General features: G+C 32.0%; 1 protein-coding gene across 1 annotated transcript; it reads left to right on the top strand.

The window, feature by feature from the left end:
* The first annotated feature begins 3,422 nt into the window (after positions 1 to 3,422).
* Positions 3,423 to 6,919, top strand: LOC123221663 (UDP-N-acetylglucosamine transporter ROCK1-like). The gene is made up of 7 exons (XM_044644549.1): positions 3,423 to 3,746; positions 4,534 to 4,582; positions 4,681 to 4,907; positions 5,221 to 5,419; positions 5,506 to 5,649; positions 6,242 to 6,316; positions 6,471 to 6,919. Exons 1-7 carry the CDS (start codon positions 3,613 to 3,615, stop codon positions 6,630 to 6,632), a joined length of 990 nt encoding a protein of 329 aa, XP_044500484.1. The 5' UTR covers positions 3,423 to 3,612; the 3' UTR covers positions 6,633 to 6,919.
* Positions 6,920 to 18,412: the final 11,493 nt, after the last annotated feature.

The following is an 18,412-nucleotide window of genomic DNA, read 5'->3' as shown; positions in this document are numbered from 1 at the left end:
ACTAAAAACCGCTGGCTGCTGAATGGCGCGTATTTATACTGACAACTTTGATCACTGCCGTTGATTCTCATCACTTCTTTATTCTAAGGATTCCTCAATTTCGTTTGGTATCTTATTCTGCCTTTATTTTAGTAAAATTACACTCAAACCACTCATGGTTTAAAAAAACCTCTTTATAATGGGATGGTAGGGAACTATCAAGAATAACAACAATAAAAATATTTACACAAGTATCAATTTAGAAATTAATGATGATATACTACTGATAGGATGCTTTACGATTAATAATAAAATAACAAAAAAATCATAATGACCCTTTATTATTCATATTCATATTGGTACAATTAATAAAATTGTGTAGTTGTTATAATTATATAAGGGTTGCTCATTGCATTGGGATGGATGCACTAGATTTTCCACTCCAAACCCCTCATTCTCAGGAGTTTAGGGGACAATGGTGAGATAGTCCCTAACTTTTGTGCCAGAGTGGAGATGATAAAGGAAAGTATTTAGGAGTGGTCATAATTTCGAGAGATAATAATACCCTTTAAATTGAAGAAACTTGTTAAGGATGGTATCAAGGTAATGATTGCACTACTTATTATTAAGTTGGTTTTTTAGAATTTTTTTCGATAGTTGTCATAATGGTACATTTTATAGGTCCTCAATACAACAAAACACGACTAGCCTTAAATGCGTAGTGATCATAGTTACTATCTCCATGACTTAAGCCAACTTAGGAAGGAGTTGTTGGTTATGAGAAGGGAACTTCTAGAGTTGGATGATAGGTTTGACATGTTGATAGAATGCCTTAAGAATAAAGAAGCATCCATTCAGGATTGAACTGGTTGCTTGCCAAGATTGTTTGCAAATGAGGGAGGAAGAGTTGGATTGCCTTTATGCTCGAGTTCACGACATGCACAACTTAATCCAAGTAGAGAGAGAGAGCAATTCCAAAGTCTTAAGGTGAAAATGGGTCACTTGGAAGACACTTTATTGAAGGTTGTTTGGTAAAATGTCGACTTAAGGAAGAGACTGGCTTCCACGGAAGATGAGATAGATGATAGGATAAGAGATCTTGTTCTTGATGTCTTTCAACTTATTTGGCTTTAGTTTATAGATTACAACTTTTCTTTTGTTGATAGGAGTTATGAGGAGTAGACAAGTGAGTGGAGATAGCTCGAGCTCTAAGAAGGGCTAGTTGCACTCAATTAGTCGACGCAGGTGGTGTACAACTTGAACTAGTTAGGTGAGTCTATATAAGGGCTTTCAAGGAATCTAATATCCAAGAGGCCGTAGGGGTAGTCCATGTTCCCATTTCTCATTGCAAGGCTATCAAGACTCTCTCAAGATCAACCTTGTAGTTTCTCTCTTTTGTAGCTTTTTTTAAACTTGTAGCTTTTTTTAAAACCCTGTAACTTGAATTCTATAACAAAATTTTTAATCATATTTGACAATGGTTTCACGTTTCGTTTTGTTGCATTATTTGGTTTCTATCCAAAGTATGCGGCAAACATATATGCAAATCATGTGTAGTGAATACGACTTGGCATTGCATTACTCTTACTATGATATCATCGCACAAGTCTATAATTAAAAATAGATATGTCAAAGCCAACAATATACATAATAAGAGTAATGAATAATGCTATATATCTTTAGTTTAAATTTGTGATTAACTTGTAGTTTAGCAAAACCTTTTATAAAGGTTATTCTATTGCAACAAACTTTGATGAAATGACAAATCTCACTCAACAAGAAAAAATAAATTTTTCATCCATTTGTTAAATTTGTTAACTTACTTTTATAAAATTATTGAAAAAATAACCCTCAAGCTAAATACTACTTTGTACCTTAATTTATATTAATTTTAATTAAAAATAATAAAAAATTTATTTATATAAATATAGACATGGTATCAACAACATATGTTGTATGTTTGGAAAAAAACAAATTTTTAAAAATATTAGAGGTGTTAATGAATATTTTAAAAGGTTTTTAAATTTGAAAAATGTTTGGGGACTTTTAAAATGTCTCTTCATAGTTGTAAAAATCACATTTACACCCCCAATTAACACAACAAATTAAAGATAAATGTCATATTATAAATTATTGATACTATAATTATATTTTCAAAGTACATTATGTGAATATGATAATTTTTTTTAATCAAGATAGGAAAAATGCTTATTTACCCTGAATAAGTTTTTAAAAATGTCATTTACACCTCATAATACATCTCTATTATAACATTAAGATAAAATGATATAAGAGTAATATTATGTACATATAATGATAATATGTCACTATGTGATTATATATTAGTTTATCTTTAATTTAAAATCACTCAATTATAAAATAATATATTTCATTTATATACAAATTTATATATATTATTTATGTATATAACTTTATTAAATAACATGAATGTCGTTTACCGGTTAAAATTAAAGGTTGACTTTCACAAATGGTTGAGAAATTAACGTTTCCAAATTTAAAGGAGGAAATCTGACATTGTATCAAACGTTGGGTGGAATATTAACTTTACGATGAATATTTCATTTTGCGTTTCGGTTCTGGGAAGATTCTCTATGATTTGGTGCGCCAAAGTCACGGGACTTAATTTTAGGGCCAACGTGTCGTCTCGTCAATGGCTGCTAAAGTGAGACGACAAATTTGACCACTCAACTTGAACCAGCCCGCAGTCCATCGTATTTTACATTTGTTTTTTGAGTGTGTGACAGACATCCTCCATCTACGATTAATGCACATGCCACATGTAAGATATCCAATAACTTGCTATGCCATTTTTTTTCATCAATCGTTGTAGCATACACATACCTTCCTTCAATCCATTGGATTTAGGCAAAAAAAAAAAAAAAAACTCACATATATATATATATATATATATATATATAAACACACATTAAAATTATTTATATGGGATATATAATAAACTTTCGATCCAACTTTTTAAATAAATATTACAAATAAATTTATTTATTTAATTAGTAAATATAAATTATATTTAATTAAAACTAAATCTGGTTGGTCAAAGTCAATCACAAAGTATCAATTTTGTTGCCATAAGTTTGAATCTGACTTTTAATAATTTTATTAATTTTTCTTGTTAATATTAACGTGATAATTTAATTGCTATGACATGTGATTTAACTATAAATAATTTACTTACAAATTAAAATAATTTAGTTATAAAAATAAAAATTGATCTTATAAAATGATGGAATTGGTTGAATTAATGAATTTGATTTGAAATTCACGGTTAAAATATAAGACCACCACGAGAACATAAGTACTATTAGAAACTATTGACTAATCGTGACACATGTGATGGTGTGTCGTGTCTAGTTCGTTAGCCTCGTATATTTGGAAAATTTTGAAATAACTATAAAGAAAAGTCCGCATTTTAATAAGAAAATTTTGTGCCCTTGAAATGATCATTTTACTCGCAAGATATATCCGTAGATTCTCAATTAAAAAATCGAATATGCTTCTCGTCTCCACAGCCAAGGTGATTTGCAATTCGGTTACGAGGGAAAGCAAACAAAGTCGAAGCGCCAACACTCATCAACCAAATTGGAATCGCTGGAAATGGCGCCGGCAGCGACCAAAGGAACGACTCCAACTGTGAGCTCGTCGAAAATGAGTTCAAGGGTTTTGCTCTACTCCATTCTTCTCACTCTTCAATACGGTGCGCAGCCTCTCATCACCAAACGTTGCATTGGGTATTAAAAATCGATCTCATTTTACTCTTGTTGGATTTTAGAGGTTCTATTATGTTGATCACTGACACAATTTGATGAAAAGATCCAAGTATTATTGTCAATTACTCGTCGTGATCGTACAATGATTTGATTATATTCGTAAAAATTTCAACACTAGATATTTAGAATGGCAATTGCTATGTTAAATGCATGTCTCTCATAGGAATTTATGGGGAAGTAGATTTCGCTTTAAATGCTTGTTCTGCTAGAATCTCATTTGCTGTACAGTTTGGTGGGCATCTTTATATTATCGGGCAAGTAGTTTTTTCAAAGAAATTCCTCCTTTATCTCAATAGTTCATTTATACATGGTATTTGTTTGTCTGGTATGATCGAATCTTTATTGCTTTACAGTTGGAATAAGAATTGTTATCTTGCCAGGCAAATAGTTTTCTCTATTAACGGCTCATTCTCATTTAATTCTTCACATTTTAACTTTATGTTCTAATAGGAATTCTTTAGTTAGGATCCATGCTTAATCACCATTCACTCATAGAACTGAAATGATAATTTACATATAAGAATCTAACAGTGAAGCATGGTCTTGTAAAAGTATAGCTGGACGCTCCTAACTAGAGAATTACTCGTCTAATATATATCATTTCTATTACTACACAATAGATCTACTTCTTGCTTTGCATTGTAGTTCTTGGACTTTCTTCTGCACTTGTATTATATCGCTGCTTACTAATGTACATGTATTGCGATGATGTGCATTAGTCATTAACTTGTGATTACTCTTTTTACAGGCCAGAAGTTATTGTGACTACATCTGTCTTAACGTGCGAGCTAGCAAAGGTACTTGTTGTTATATAAATATGATTTTCTTTCATTTATATGTTTTCTCTCTTCTCTCTCTTTAATTGTAAGATTCCAAGTACTTTTCATGTCATTAGGTTATATGTGCCTTGATTCTCATGACAAAAGATGGTACTTTGTGGAAACAATTCAATAATTGGACCTTGGTTGGCTCATTGACTGCATCAGGACTTCCTGCAGCTATTTATGCACTGCAAAACAGCTTGCTGCAGATATCCTACAAGAATCTTGATTCACTGACCTTCTCCATGCTGAATCAGACAAAAATATTCTTTACTGCTTTCTTCACATATATAATATTGAGGTATTTATTATTCTTCTCTTTGTTTACTTATTTTGAACAATGGAATTTCTCTAGTAATATAAACAATTAACATTGTTTAAACACTTAATGTACAGTGTATCATTTAAAGATGCAATATTAGGGTGTATGCATTTATGGTTAGAAGTTTGAATGTGACTTGATGTTAGTATTTTAGGTTTTTTTTTTACTTTGTCTTTTCTTTCTTCTACTTAAGACTGACTTTAGATGGAAATTATCTGATGGAGAAAGTAATTATTGTTAACTTATATCTGAATGCAAGTATCAGAATGACTTTTGGACTCAATGTGTACAGGCAGAAGCAATCAATACAGCAAATTGGGGCCCTATTCTTGTTGATCATGGCAGCTGTTCTTCTAAGTATTGGTGAAGGCTCCAGCAAAGGTTCTAGTACTGATGACCCTGACCATATTTTATTCTACGGAATTGTTCCTGTCTTGGTTGGATCTGTCCTCTCAGGTCTGGCTTCTTCTTTGTGTCAATGGGCATCTCAGGTTAGCAAAACTTCTCAGTTCTCCTTTCATGATTCTACAATCGTAATCCCTTACCTATTTTATGTTGAACTTATGTTTTATCACAGGTTAAGAAGCACTCGTCGTACCTGATGACTGTAGAAATGTCTGTTGTTGGTAGTCTGTGTTTGTTAGCTAGCACATCTAAATCTCCAGATGGAGAAGCCATAAGGAAACAAGGATTCTTTTATGGATGGACTCCACTAACATGGGTAAGCATCCTCCTATTTTTTTAGGTGAAGATAAAGACTGCCTGCATACTTTAGCTCAAATAATAAACTTGGAGTGGGAATGATATGGACTTGAAAGTTAAAGGGGAATGAAGTGTGGTCTTTAGTGTTCTAAATTGTTGTTGGTGATAGTATTTTTGCTTGATTGAGATATCCTCTACAGCCATTTTGGTTTCATGTGGAGAAAAATTTACACAAGGCATCTTATTGCCTTCCACATTCACTTATTTTGAGTTTACAGTGAAACTCTTTCAATGCCGGTTCCATTCATTCAGTTCTATAGTGAGTTTGGAGGACGTATCAGCCTCCTTTTCTTATTTATACATTTATCTTGAGCATTCTAGCATCCTGTCACCAGGTCCATTGCATATTGACTTTTGTCAATAAGTATGTAAATTTTCGCCCTGATCCCCTGCCTAGAGCCCACAGTGCTTTCACCCATCTCAGGCTAAATAGAAATTGTGACATCTGAGGGGATCGCCTTCTTGTTCGATCATGGAAGTACTATTACTATATTTGTCAAAAGTCTGATAATTTCCTCAGAATTTAACAAAAATGTTTTCTTCCATTTCAGATCCCTGTTCTATCAAATGCTCTTGGTGGAATTCTGGTTGGCCTAGTGACAACCCATGCTGGTGGTGTTAGAAAGGTAAGTTTGATTTTGTGGAAGTAAACATTTTTTTATTTTATTTTATGAATATCAGGGAATAAAAATAGTGGTGATGTGGTGTTTGAAATGTTTTATTAGTCGATCATTTTCATAAAGATACTTATATTAGTAAATATGCATTCAATGCATGCAGGGGTTCATCATTGTTTCTGCACTTCTTGTTACAGCGTTGCTTCAATTCATTTTTGAAGGGAAACCACCTTCACTGTATTGTCTCATAGCTTTCCCTCTCGTCATTACTAGCATCTCAATCTACCAGAAGTATCCGTACAAAGTCAAAAAGAAGGAAGCCTAATCCATAACCATTACACTGTATCAGATGCTATAACAGTTGCTCAAGTATATAGCTTCCATTGGCCTCTTGCAAATCCTAATTTGCGGTGCAGGAGTCACTGGATTTCTAGAATCATCCCCGTAGAATCAAGAAAGCAGCTTGTATTTGCTTTCATCAATTTAATGAAATATTTGGACTAGTTAATTTTCTTCATAATAGAAGGAAAAAATGAGTATTCTTTTGGCTGAGACCTCTCTGAGCATTGTCTAATTGTATGGAAAGAGTAATAAAATGATAAGTTTTGTCCACTCTTGGGCAAATGAATGCACATTTTTTGGCCTTCAAAACCTCCACTAGCATTGAAACATAGTACCTAATAACTACATTTATCAATACTATAAACCCTCCATTGCTTATGATAATTGAGATATGTAAAGTTTTTTATTTTTTGTAATTTTGATATATAAATGGTCTCATATTTTTAGTAAGTAATAAAAAATTTCGGTTAAATAATTCTTGAAAATAAAAAGGAAACAAAGTAGCTTTATTCATTAATCCTACATAAGGAAACCCGACTATGAGAAGACTTATATTATGCTAAGGAAACTAGACTACAAAAGGGCTTATGAGGAGCGGAGGAGTAAAGAGAATATGTTGAGTTTTGTTGAGGAAGGGAAGAGACAACATTGGCTCAAGGGAGAGAAGAGAAGTGAAAAGTGTTGTACACCTATTTCTTTCGAGATTTAAAGATGACCTAGTTATTAAGCATTATATTTTAAGGTTTTTTGCCATAAAAAAGCTCCATATAATTACTCTCAAATCAGTTAATAAAGAATAATTGAAATTAAATATGTAACTGTTCTCAAAGTAATTAATGAGAAATAATAGAAATTAAATATATAACTGCTCTCAAAGCAATTAATAAGAGATAATAGAGATTAAACTGAATGGTCCATAACTCTTACTCTTTCACTTCTTCATTTTTTATTTCTTAATGGAAGGATTTATAAAGACTTCATAAAACTCATAAACTTATTAAATACACTAGTTATGTTTTCTTGATGGTAGAAGACATCTTTTATTAATATACCTATAGATGAAAAGTCCATAGCCTAACCAACGTAAAAAGCGCATGTGATAATGCCATCACTGTGCTTATCATTTTGTATTTCATTAGTATAGGTTAGAAGACATTTAAAGGAGAAGTATGAGTTTATGTCTTATTGTTTTACTTAAACAACAATAGTTAGAGCCTCATGTATGTTTTCATTATTTATATGGTGCATATTCTACAAATAGATAAGTAGTAATATTGCTTTCAATAGTGGTATTAGAGCCTCAGTCTTTTATAACACCTTTAGACAAATCTCACATCAACAAAATACGAGAGAGATATTGAGTTTGTCTTTACATCCCATATTGCTTGGGGATAAAAAGATTTGACTAATTAAATAATCTATGAGCATTTTAAATTGTGAATATGCGTTTTAAGTTGCAAAACCTAAAACAAAACTATGATAGACTGTAGTCCAAATTAGACAATATCTTAACATTGGGTTGAACTATTAGACTAGAGATATTACAAATGTTATCAAAGCCACTCCCATGTGTTCTCTTGAGCGATGGTGGGGCAAATTTCAATGGGGGGTGAACATGATACCCTTAGACAAATTTTTTATCGACAAAACACAAGAGAGATATTAAATTTGTCTATACATTCCACATTGCCTGGAGGTGAGAAGATTTGACTAGTTAAATAATAGTCTGTGAGTTTTTTAAATTGTGAAGACATATTTTTTATTGCAAAGCCCAAAAGTGAAACCATGATAAACAGTGTGTCTCAAGTGGACAATATATTGACAGTGGGTCGAGCTATTGGACTAGAGATGTTATACTTTTGCCATGTTATTCAATATTTAGATCATAATTTTCTTGCCATCTATTTTGATTTATAAGATTAATCATATATGACATGCATATATATGATGTTGATATCATATAATTTTATGTAACTGATTCATATGACCCCTTGAATTTTTTGCTATCAATTTGATTTCTTTTTTATCCATGTATAGGTCTTCAGATGTACTTATTTTAATGCTTTAGAGTATGAATTATTGCATATGGGTATAATCTGATTTAGCATACATGTTATTTTCCATTATGAGTTTTTTATATATAATTGGATTGGACATAAAAACATAAATATGTAGAAAGGAATTTTTAACTTTTGATTTAAAGAGAGTTTGATAGGCATGTACATGCACACTATGATATAAAGTTTTAGTCCTAGTTTGAAACACCATATATGTAGGTTTGTTCGACTGTTGTTTTAATATATATATATATATATATATATATATATATATATATATATATATATATATATATATATATATATGTATGTATGTATGTATGTATGTATGTATGTATGTATGTATGTATGTATGTATGTATGTATGTATGTATGTATGTATGTATGTATGTATTAAATATTTGGTTTTTTCCCCTTTGATATGGATTTTAAACATTGGATTTCATATTGATATTATAGGAATAATCATAACATCCTAAGTCATAAAGTATAACAAAATATATATTTGGACAAAGATTGATAGAAATCTAAATTTTATAATGGATTAATGGAATATAGTCATCTTACTCATGGGAAGGTGATTTTTTTTATAAATTAATTATGAGTTGGTAAATTTAAGATGCAAAAATAATATTTTTAAGCCTTCAGGCATGGATTATTCTTTTTGTATTTGAATTTCACAAGTCTTAAAGTTAATTGATAAATTCATGTTTGGGACAACCTTTGCCTTTTATTTTTCTGTTTTGTTATATGAGATTTACATGTTTCTTGGTTTATTGTAGTCTTTCCTACTACTTTATTTAACAACAATTCTCATATTTCAATGTTAAGTGGTGATAATTTTGCTAATTGAAAAGAACAGGTCCTCTTAACACTTGGATGCATACATCTTGACTTGGCAATCCATGAGGAAAAGCTTCTTGTGGAAGCTCTTACAAAGTCAAACATGCCATAACAAATTGCTTATTATGAACCATGGGAGAAATCCAATCACTTGAGCATGATGCTCATAAAGGCTCATGTGAGCAAGAGCATTAAGGGATCATTCCTTGAATGTGAGATGGTCAAGGATTTAATGAAAGCAATGAAAGAACCGACTTGTAACTTTTGATAAAGCATTAGCAAGCACTCTCATGAAAAGCTTTCAAGAATGAAATTTGACAATTCTTAAGGAGTGTGTGAGCACATTATAGAGATGAAAGATATTGCTGTTAAACTCAAGTCTTTGAATATTGATATTTCAGACTCTTTTCTTGTACATTTTCTCCTTAACTCTTTGCCTTTGGAGTATAGTCCTTTCAAGATTTCGTACAATACACATAAGGTAAATTGGTCAGTCAATAAACTTTTGACCATGTGTGTACAAGAGAAAGAAAGATTGAAACATAAGAAACTTGATATTAAGCAAGAAAGTGCTAATCTTGTGACTCATGAAAATAGGAATAAGAAAAATGAAAAATTTACTTCTAAATAGAAGAAGGATGGAAAATTGCCAATAAAGAAAAATCACAATAAAGAAACATGTTTCTCTTGTAAGAAGAAGGGACTCATGAAGAAGGATTGTGCCAAGTACAAGAAGAGGCTTGAAAAGAAAGGCATTTTTTATCCTAAGTGTGTTATGGATCTTTATTGGTTGATAATCCAAATAATATTTAGTCGATTTATTCTAGTTCTACAATTTGCATTATCAATACCATATAGATTTTTTTAGCCAAAAGGAAGTGAACAAAACATCTATTTTGACAATTAGATGCATTCACAAGTTAAAGCTATGAGGATTTTTCGTTTGGTTATAGAAAATAGTTTTATTTTGGATATTGAAAACACTTTTTATGTTCCTTCATTTTCAAGAAATTTAGTTTATGTTTTTAGACTTATTAAAGTTGGTTTCAGGTTTCTTTTTGAAGATTTTGTGTTTAGCATTTTCAAAAGGCCAAAGGACTATTTCCCACCCAAAGTAGGTTGTTATTTCAAGTTTTCCCTCAGTAACTTTAAAATTTTCATTTATCCACTCATTGACAGTTAAAATTAACAGTTTTAAGGGTAAAATCGTTATTTTATCAGTAATATTAAAAATAAATTAAAATTTAATCTCATTTTTTTCCTAAAACCCTAAAAACTAACTATTTTCCCTTAGACCAAGTTTTAAAAAATGGCATTCCCCCCCTATGGTTTAGTTTTTAATCCTTGACATCAAATCTGATGTCATCGTTAGTGACGAAGCTTCCCTAACACATCACCATGCTCCAGCGGTCTCTCTCTCTCCCTCCTTTGGAGAGTCGATCGATGCAAATCCTACTTGAAAAGACGAAGAGCTTTGTTGGGAGACGAAGTTTTTTATCTTCCCAAACAAAGATGAAGACCTCATCTTCATCTGGGAAGACGATCGTCTTCCTAGACGAAGATAAAGTCTTCATCTTCGTCTTTCTAAATCGGATATACTTCAATCAACGTTCCAAAAGAGGAAAAAGAGACTACTGGAGCATGGTAATGAGTCAAGGAAGCTTTGTCGTAGGCGATAGAGCCGAATTTGGCGTCGAAGATTGAAAACTAAACCTTAGAGGGGAAATGCCATTTTTTAAAACTTGGCCAAGGGGGAAAATAGTTAGTTTTTAGGGTTTAAGGGGGGAAAAAAAGATAAAATTTTAATTTTAACTATCCATGAGTGGGTAAATGAGATTTTCAAAGTTAATAGAGGAAAATTTTAGATAACAACATATTGTGGGTGGGAAATAGTTCTTTGGCCTTTTCAAAAATAAAAATGTTGTTGGCAAAGGTTTTCTAGTTGACAGTTTATATAAATTTAATTTGGACTCCATTTATGAATGCAATTTTTCATATGTGCATGGCAACAGTATTTACATAGAGTGTAGTATTATTAATGAGAACTCATATAGTTTATGACATAGGAGATTAGGGCACATCTCTGATGAGAAAATCCAAAGACTAGTAAATGATGAAGTTCTAAAATATTTTGATTTTTTCTAAGTTTGGTATTTGCTTGAGTTCTATAAAGGGAAAACTAACAAACAAGACCACCAAAGGTTCCAAAAGGAGTTCAAAAACTTTAGAAATCATACACACAAACATATGTGGACTATTTGAGATTCCTTGCTTCAACAGTCATAAATATTTTATTTCATTTATTGATGACCATACTAGATATATGTATCTTTATCTTCTACATGATAAAGCAAAGGCACTTGATGCCTTTAAAATCTATAAAGTAGAAGTAGAGAAACAAAAGGAAAAGAAAATGAAGATACTAAAGTCAGATAGAAGTGGGAAATACTATGAAAAGTACACAAAAAAGGGACAAATGATAGGTCTCTCTACTTTAAGATTTAGGGTTTAGAGTTTTATTTTAAATCTTGAAAACACCTTTTATGTTCTTTCAGTTTCAAGAAATTTAGTTTTTTTTTAAGACTTGTTAAAGTTGGTTTTAATTTTCTTTTTAAAGACTTTATGTTTAGCGTTTTCAAAAATAAAAGTGTTGTTGGCATAGGTTTGCTAGTTGATGGTTTATATAAATTTAATTTGGACTCTATTTATGAATGCAATTTTTCATAAATGCATGATAACAATATTTACATAAAGCGTAGTATTATTAATGAGAACTCATATAGTTTATGACATAGCTAAAGTGTAGTATTATTAATGAAAACTCATATAGTTTATGACATAGGAGATTATGACACATCTCCATTGAGAAAATCCAAATACTAGTAAATGATGGAGTTATAAAAGCTCTTGATTTTACTAATTTTGGTATTTGCTTGAGTTGTATAAAGGGACAACTAACAAACAAGACCACTAAAGGGGCCAAAGGGAGTTTCGAAACTTTAAAAATCATACATATAAACATATGTGGACCATTTGATATTCCTGCCTTCAACGGTTATAAATATTTCATTTCATCTATTAATGACCATGCTGATATATGTATCTTTATTTTCTACATAATAAAGTAGAGACACTTGATGTCTTTAAAATCTATAAGATAGAAGTAGAAAAACAAAAGAAAAAGAAAATTAAGATAGTAAAGTCAGATAGAGGTAGGAAATATTATAAAAGGTATGCAAAAAATGGACAAATGATAGGTCCCTCAGTTTTAGGGTTTAGGGTTTTATTTTGAATTTTGAAAACACCTTTTATGTTCCTTCATTATCAAAAAATTTAGTTTCTATTTTTAGACTTGTTAAAGACTTTATGTTTAGCATTTTCAAAAATAAAAGTATTATTGGCATAGGTTTGCTAATTGATGGTTTATATAAATTTAATTTGGACTCTATTTAATAATGCAATTTATCATATGTGCATGGTAACAATATTTACATAAAGCATAGTATTATTAGTGAGAACTCATGTAGTTTATCACATAGGAGATTATGACACATCTCCATTGAGAAAATCCAAAGACTAGTAAATGATAGAGTTCTAAAAGCTCTTGATTAGTTACAATAATTATTATACTATGTGAGAAGCATAATTAGTTATACTAATCTTTTAATATCCTTTTGGAGTGAAGCTTAAAAAACTGCAATATATATCTTGACCACTCATGTGCAAAGATCCTTGACAAAGAAACAAGAAGGTGAGAACTCAATAGAAACTTTATTAGTGTTACAGAATTGATAGACAAAGATGAGATTTCGTTTCATAGAAAAGACACAAGGCACATTATATAATGAAAAGTTTTAGAAGAGGAGAAGAGAGCGGTAGAACTGGTATGAGTAATAAGAAGGTCAATGTCATCTCCAATCATTATGTTGTCATTTTTAGAATAATCATATTGCAGGGATAGATTTTGCAAATCATTAGTGATATGATGATATGTGTCAGAGTCAATGAGCTAATCAAGAGAGGATGATGCGACAAATGTTACTATATTGGCTTAGGGAATCTCTTAGGTTCAACTGATGTCGAGAATTGACTGGTCCAAGAAGTGTATTTAAAGGATAGGCATCATTTAGGAGAATGACCTTGAGTGCCACAAAGTTGACACTTGTCGAGATTAGGTTTGGGTGCTTTGGGTTGATTTAGTAGAGAATACCATTGGTATGATATATTTGAGTATTTGGGAGAAAAGTTGTAAGGTTGATTATGAGTTTGTGAAGGTTGGTAGCGATTGTTATTATGTTTGAAAATGTTTTGCAGGCAGATTTAGTAAAAGTTAGCATGTTGGTGAGTGTGTATTTCTTTTGTGTTTCAGATTTGGGATGAGTTTCATGATTGATGACCTTTTTATGTAACTCATTGAAGGTGACTGGAGTTTCACAAACACGCATGGCTAAGCAGATGTTTTTGTAGTCATCATTGAGACTAGAAAGAATTTTGAGCACCAAATCTGCACTATCAACAAGTTCGTTAAACATGAAAAGTTCATCTACAAGAACTTTGGTTTGTCGCATTTAACCCCTAACGGATTGAGTGCCTTTTTAAATGAGTCTTAGACTTTCCTTTAGTTAGTTGATGCAACCGCGGGATGGTTTTGCATATGTGTTGGCTAGAATGGTCTAGGTTTCTCGTTATTTTTTGGCAAAGGCAATGAAAGGGACAAGGTTAGGGGAGATAGATCCAACAATGGCACTAAGAATCAATTGATCTTGGTAGACCCAAAGAGTGTACTCAGGTAGGTTGGTGGTAGAAGGACATGGTCAAAAGCCATCAATATATCCCATAACGTCATAACCTAGGAGAATTGCTTGAAGTTGAAATTGCCATGAGGTGCAGTTAGAGGAGTTCAATTTGATTGAAATTTGTGCAGAGGTGTTGATTGAAAAAAGAGAGAAGTTGTTGTCAAGAGGATTGACAACAATAGGAAGATTTTGATTCTTATTTGAAGTTGTAAATGTGTTGGCCATTGGAGAAGGATCAAGGTATACTCGTGAGTATTGTAGTGGCTCTGATACTATAAAAGAAAATAGGTAAGAAGACAAAAATTTGGAATACTTCTGCAATTTTCATTAATGAGAACAAGAGTATATATATACAAGTATTGTAACTAATAAAGATGATAACAAATCACTGATAGCCTCAACATAAGCACTACCTAAAATAGTTGAGTCTAAATATGTACACTAACAAATTTTATACGTTTACTAACAACTATGAAATCTTTGATTGAGAATCTTCCTTGATTCTGAAGTTGATTCGGACAGTAGTTGTGTTGGGCCTCTGTTATTGATCACCAGTTTCATCTGCATCGATTTTTGAATAGAATGAGTTCTTGATATTACTCCAACCTGAACTTCATCCTGTTACAATCTTTTGCTTGTTGCTTAGCTTCTCATTCTCTCGTTGCAGCTTGGAAAAACCACCTTACAGCTCTGTCATTATGGTCTTAACATTGGAAAAGTCACCTTGCAGCTCTATCATTCTCGTCTTAACATTCTCAAGTTCAACTTTCAGGTTGTTGATCTCTAGACTTGTAGACGACTGGTTTTCAACCTGTTCAGAATTTTAACCTCTTGGTGCTGGATCTTTCCGTTGCATTATTGTCCTCATTTTTACTTGCCCTGAAAATAGCACCTAGGTGACGCACAACAATTTCTAAGCACATGGCTTATTTTTTTGGGGACAGTCTTGAATCATGTCCAACGAAGTGGTAATTCAAAAATTCAGGTAAAATCGGTGAATTTCTATTATCTCGATAGTTTGTTAGTGATCAGAAATTTCTAGTATAAAGTTCTTAGGTATTTTACCTGTAAAACACTTCTAAGAGGTAGTCAATCTGTTAGGACTAATGTTTATGTCTCTCTTAGGAAAAGAAAAAATAAAGAGGGAGGGCAGTTGACAGCAAACAGGAAGATAGAAGGCTCTCAACTATACTAACAAATCAGCAACATGAGAAAGAGATACGTGGCATATCATTAGAAGAAGAGAAGAAGAGATTAGTTGAGGAAAGGAAGAAAAAGGGAGCAGGTGGAAGTGCAGAGGAAGGAGGAAAAATTTCAGGAATGTGGGTGGGAGAGTGGCAGCCTCTCAAAAGCTGAGCAAGGAAGACATTTGGTTTACTGTGTTTGTGTTTTGTGAATTTTTTGGAACCCAGTTTTACTGTAATTGAGCTTGTGCTATTGTGGGAACCTGTTCCTGTTCTGTAATTATGTGATTATCAATTGTATCAGCTGGGAAATAGTCATTGTATTGATGAAAGAATGTTGTAATTAAGTTGATGATTCAATCAATACAATACATATTTTTCTGCTCTATTTACAAATGCATGTTCCGTCTTGGCTGGAATTTATTAGTATCTGCAGTTGCATCAGTTTGGTGATTGAGTCATTGAGTGAGATATTGTCTGGAATGGTATTGGTTGTGGAGCTTTGCCCAGTTACTTATCACAATCATTTTGTGCTGCATGCATGCATGCATCTATCAAGTGACAGCTTCTTACAATTCATTATTTTGCACAACCTTTTTCCGCTAATGTTCAGATAGAAATGGTGTGACTGAAAAAGTTCATTAGATTGTTGGGTTAAAACAATTTTATCACCTTTAAATTCTGAGAGATACAGGAAACAACTAATTGGTAACCTTGTGTAGTATAATAATTTCAGTAATTATTCTTTGGTCCTTATGTCCAATCCCTCCTTCCTCATTTCCTGCATTCTGCAGCTCATCCTTACCATACCTGTGTATGCTCTTAGTCTTTTTAACTCTATCCCCATGTCTACTGGCAATGATTTCTTGGCATAATGCATTATGCATTTTGCTATAACCTCCGGTTTTGCTCCTTTCGCCTTAATTGTGGTTATAATCCTTGTGATATGATCAATCTGAAGGGCAGCCACATCATTGAACCACCATCCTTCATTGACAACGTCTCCCTTTCTTGAATCACAACATCTTCTGACAATTTGAAAGATTTTCAATCCATGGAGATCATGTTTAGGAAAGATTCTGTTTCAGACATTAGATGTCTATCTTCAGACTCTTAACTCATATCAAGAAATTCTGTTACACATCTTAGTGGAGCAGCATTTTCTGGGATGAAGTCTATTGGGATACCATAAAAAATTTTCAAGGGTCCTCTTGGGAAGTTCTCAAGGTTAAGGTCATACCCAAAAATTGAGATTGAAGGTTGAAGTTCCAGTCGGCCTATGTGCTCTCACTTTGATACCAAAGGATACTATTTGAGGGAAATCATATGGATCTCAGATGGCTGAATATAGACTTCTGCACCCTTTAACAGTTTCATTAAAATTATACCTAGAAAACTATTTTGAGTCAACAATTCTACATCCTAATATATATAGAAAGTAGAGTTGTCAAATGAAGTGTCATGTTGAATGTCATCTAATTAAGTGCTTGTTGCACGTCATCTAATATATGTTATCTACTTTTCTGCAGAATTTGAATGTTTCACAGTGTCTCATTTTGCAAGACCATTGTGAGTATATAAAATAACTTTAAATATTCGAGATATCTATATAAGGGTTCAATAATTGTGCATAATACTTCAACTCTTGTTTATAAATGTTACCTTGTGAACATTAAAGGTGACATCTTGAACTTGAATTGATTGTAAAGTTAAGAAGTCAATGAAACAATACAATATCCTATTTCAACTTCTTTAGTTCACATATGTAAGACATGCTTTTTGTATACCAGGACTGTTCTTTTTGGTCGATGAATCTCTTAGGAATTACAACGCTTTTTTCATAAGCTTGATCAGGGCCATCTGAATCACTCCTCAACTGGGGGGCTAGCTGAAGATAAGGAGTTCACGGTGGCTCACTGGGTTCATCATCTGGTGAAGAGTATCAAGTTATATGAGAGTGGGGTATGGCTTAAAATAAATGTGAAAGTAATTCTGTGGTTGGAATGGTGGTAACATTAAGTGGGCTTGGTGGGGTGTTAAATACAAGTCCTTTTTGTTAGCCGAAATGTATGAAAAATTTTGGCAGAATCCAAACATCCAGGTGAACAATTATGTGCTACAGAGAGAATATTGGGTTTGAATTTTCACCCACGGCACCATCCAACAATCATAATTCGCCATATTTGTTTTTAGCAACACTTGTGGCTAGCACTCCCTTGATAAAATCAGAATGTTTTGTGTTTCATAATAAAAGTAGACACATATTGTCTTTTTAAAGTGTGTGGGTACGATCCAAGATAATATGCTTGACTAAATCAAGAGTTTGCTTGCTTGAGTCGTAAACTCAAAAGATTTAAAAGGGTTCAAGTTCTTTAAATCTTTTTTCCCCTTAATATAAACAATAAAAAAACATTTTAATTTAATGAATTATTTTAACTGAGCTTCGAAAACAATAAAATTTATTGACTAAATTCTTGCAACCTTTGAAAAAATAGATCTCTAACACTATATTATATAAATTTATAATAAGAGAGGCATATAATAATTTTCATTAACAATGTATGTTAACGATTATTATCAAATGTCTGAATTCAAGTTTTTGTCATGATTGTAAAACTTTAATTTATTTAGTATAACAGTTGTGGGTCCAATTATTATGTCTCAAGATTTACTTAATCAATTTGAGTAGGTTTTCCTGTTAACAAAAATCATCTTTTTTTTATATATTAATTATCCTTATAATATTTGATTCAAGCATTAATGCATATGCGATATGATTTAATTATTAATAATTGTGGGGGTGTAAATGAAGAAAGGAAAAGTAAAGGGTGCAATAAGAACAGATCAAGTTCAAAGTCTCCCTCGTCATAGTTGGCGGTTTTT

This window comes from Mangifera indica, chromosome 1, assembly GCF_011075055.1.
Source record: "Mangifera indica cultivar Alphonso chromosome 1, CATAS_Mindica_2.1, whole genome shotgun sequence".
Lineage (NCBI taxonomy): Eukaryota > Viridiplantae > Streptophyta > Magnoliopsida > Sapindales > Anacardiaceae > Mangifera > Mangifera indica.
The sequence above is the reverse complement of the archived record's forward strand: the minus strand, read 5'-3'. Positions and strand labels throughout refer to the sequence as shown.

Excerpts from the sequence above, each read along its gene's own strand:
- LOC123221663 (XM_044644549.1), top strand. The coding sequence starts at position 3,613 with ATGGCGCCGGCAGCGACCAAAGGAACGACTCCAACTGTGAGCTCGTCG. Across the intron at positions 5,650-6,241 it reads GATGGACTCCACTAACATGG|ATCCCTGTTCTATCAAATGC; the intron begins GTAAGCATCCTC and ends CTTCCATTTCAG. Across the intron at positions 6,317-6,470 it reads ATGCTGGTGGTGTTAGAAAG|GGGTTCATCATTGTTTCTGC; the intron begins GTAAGTTTGATT and ends CAATGCATGCAG.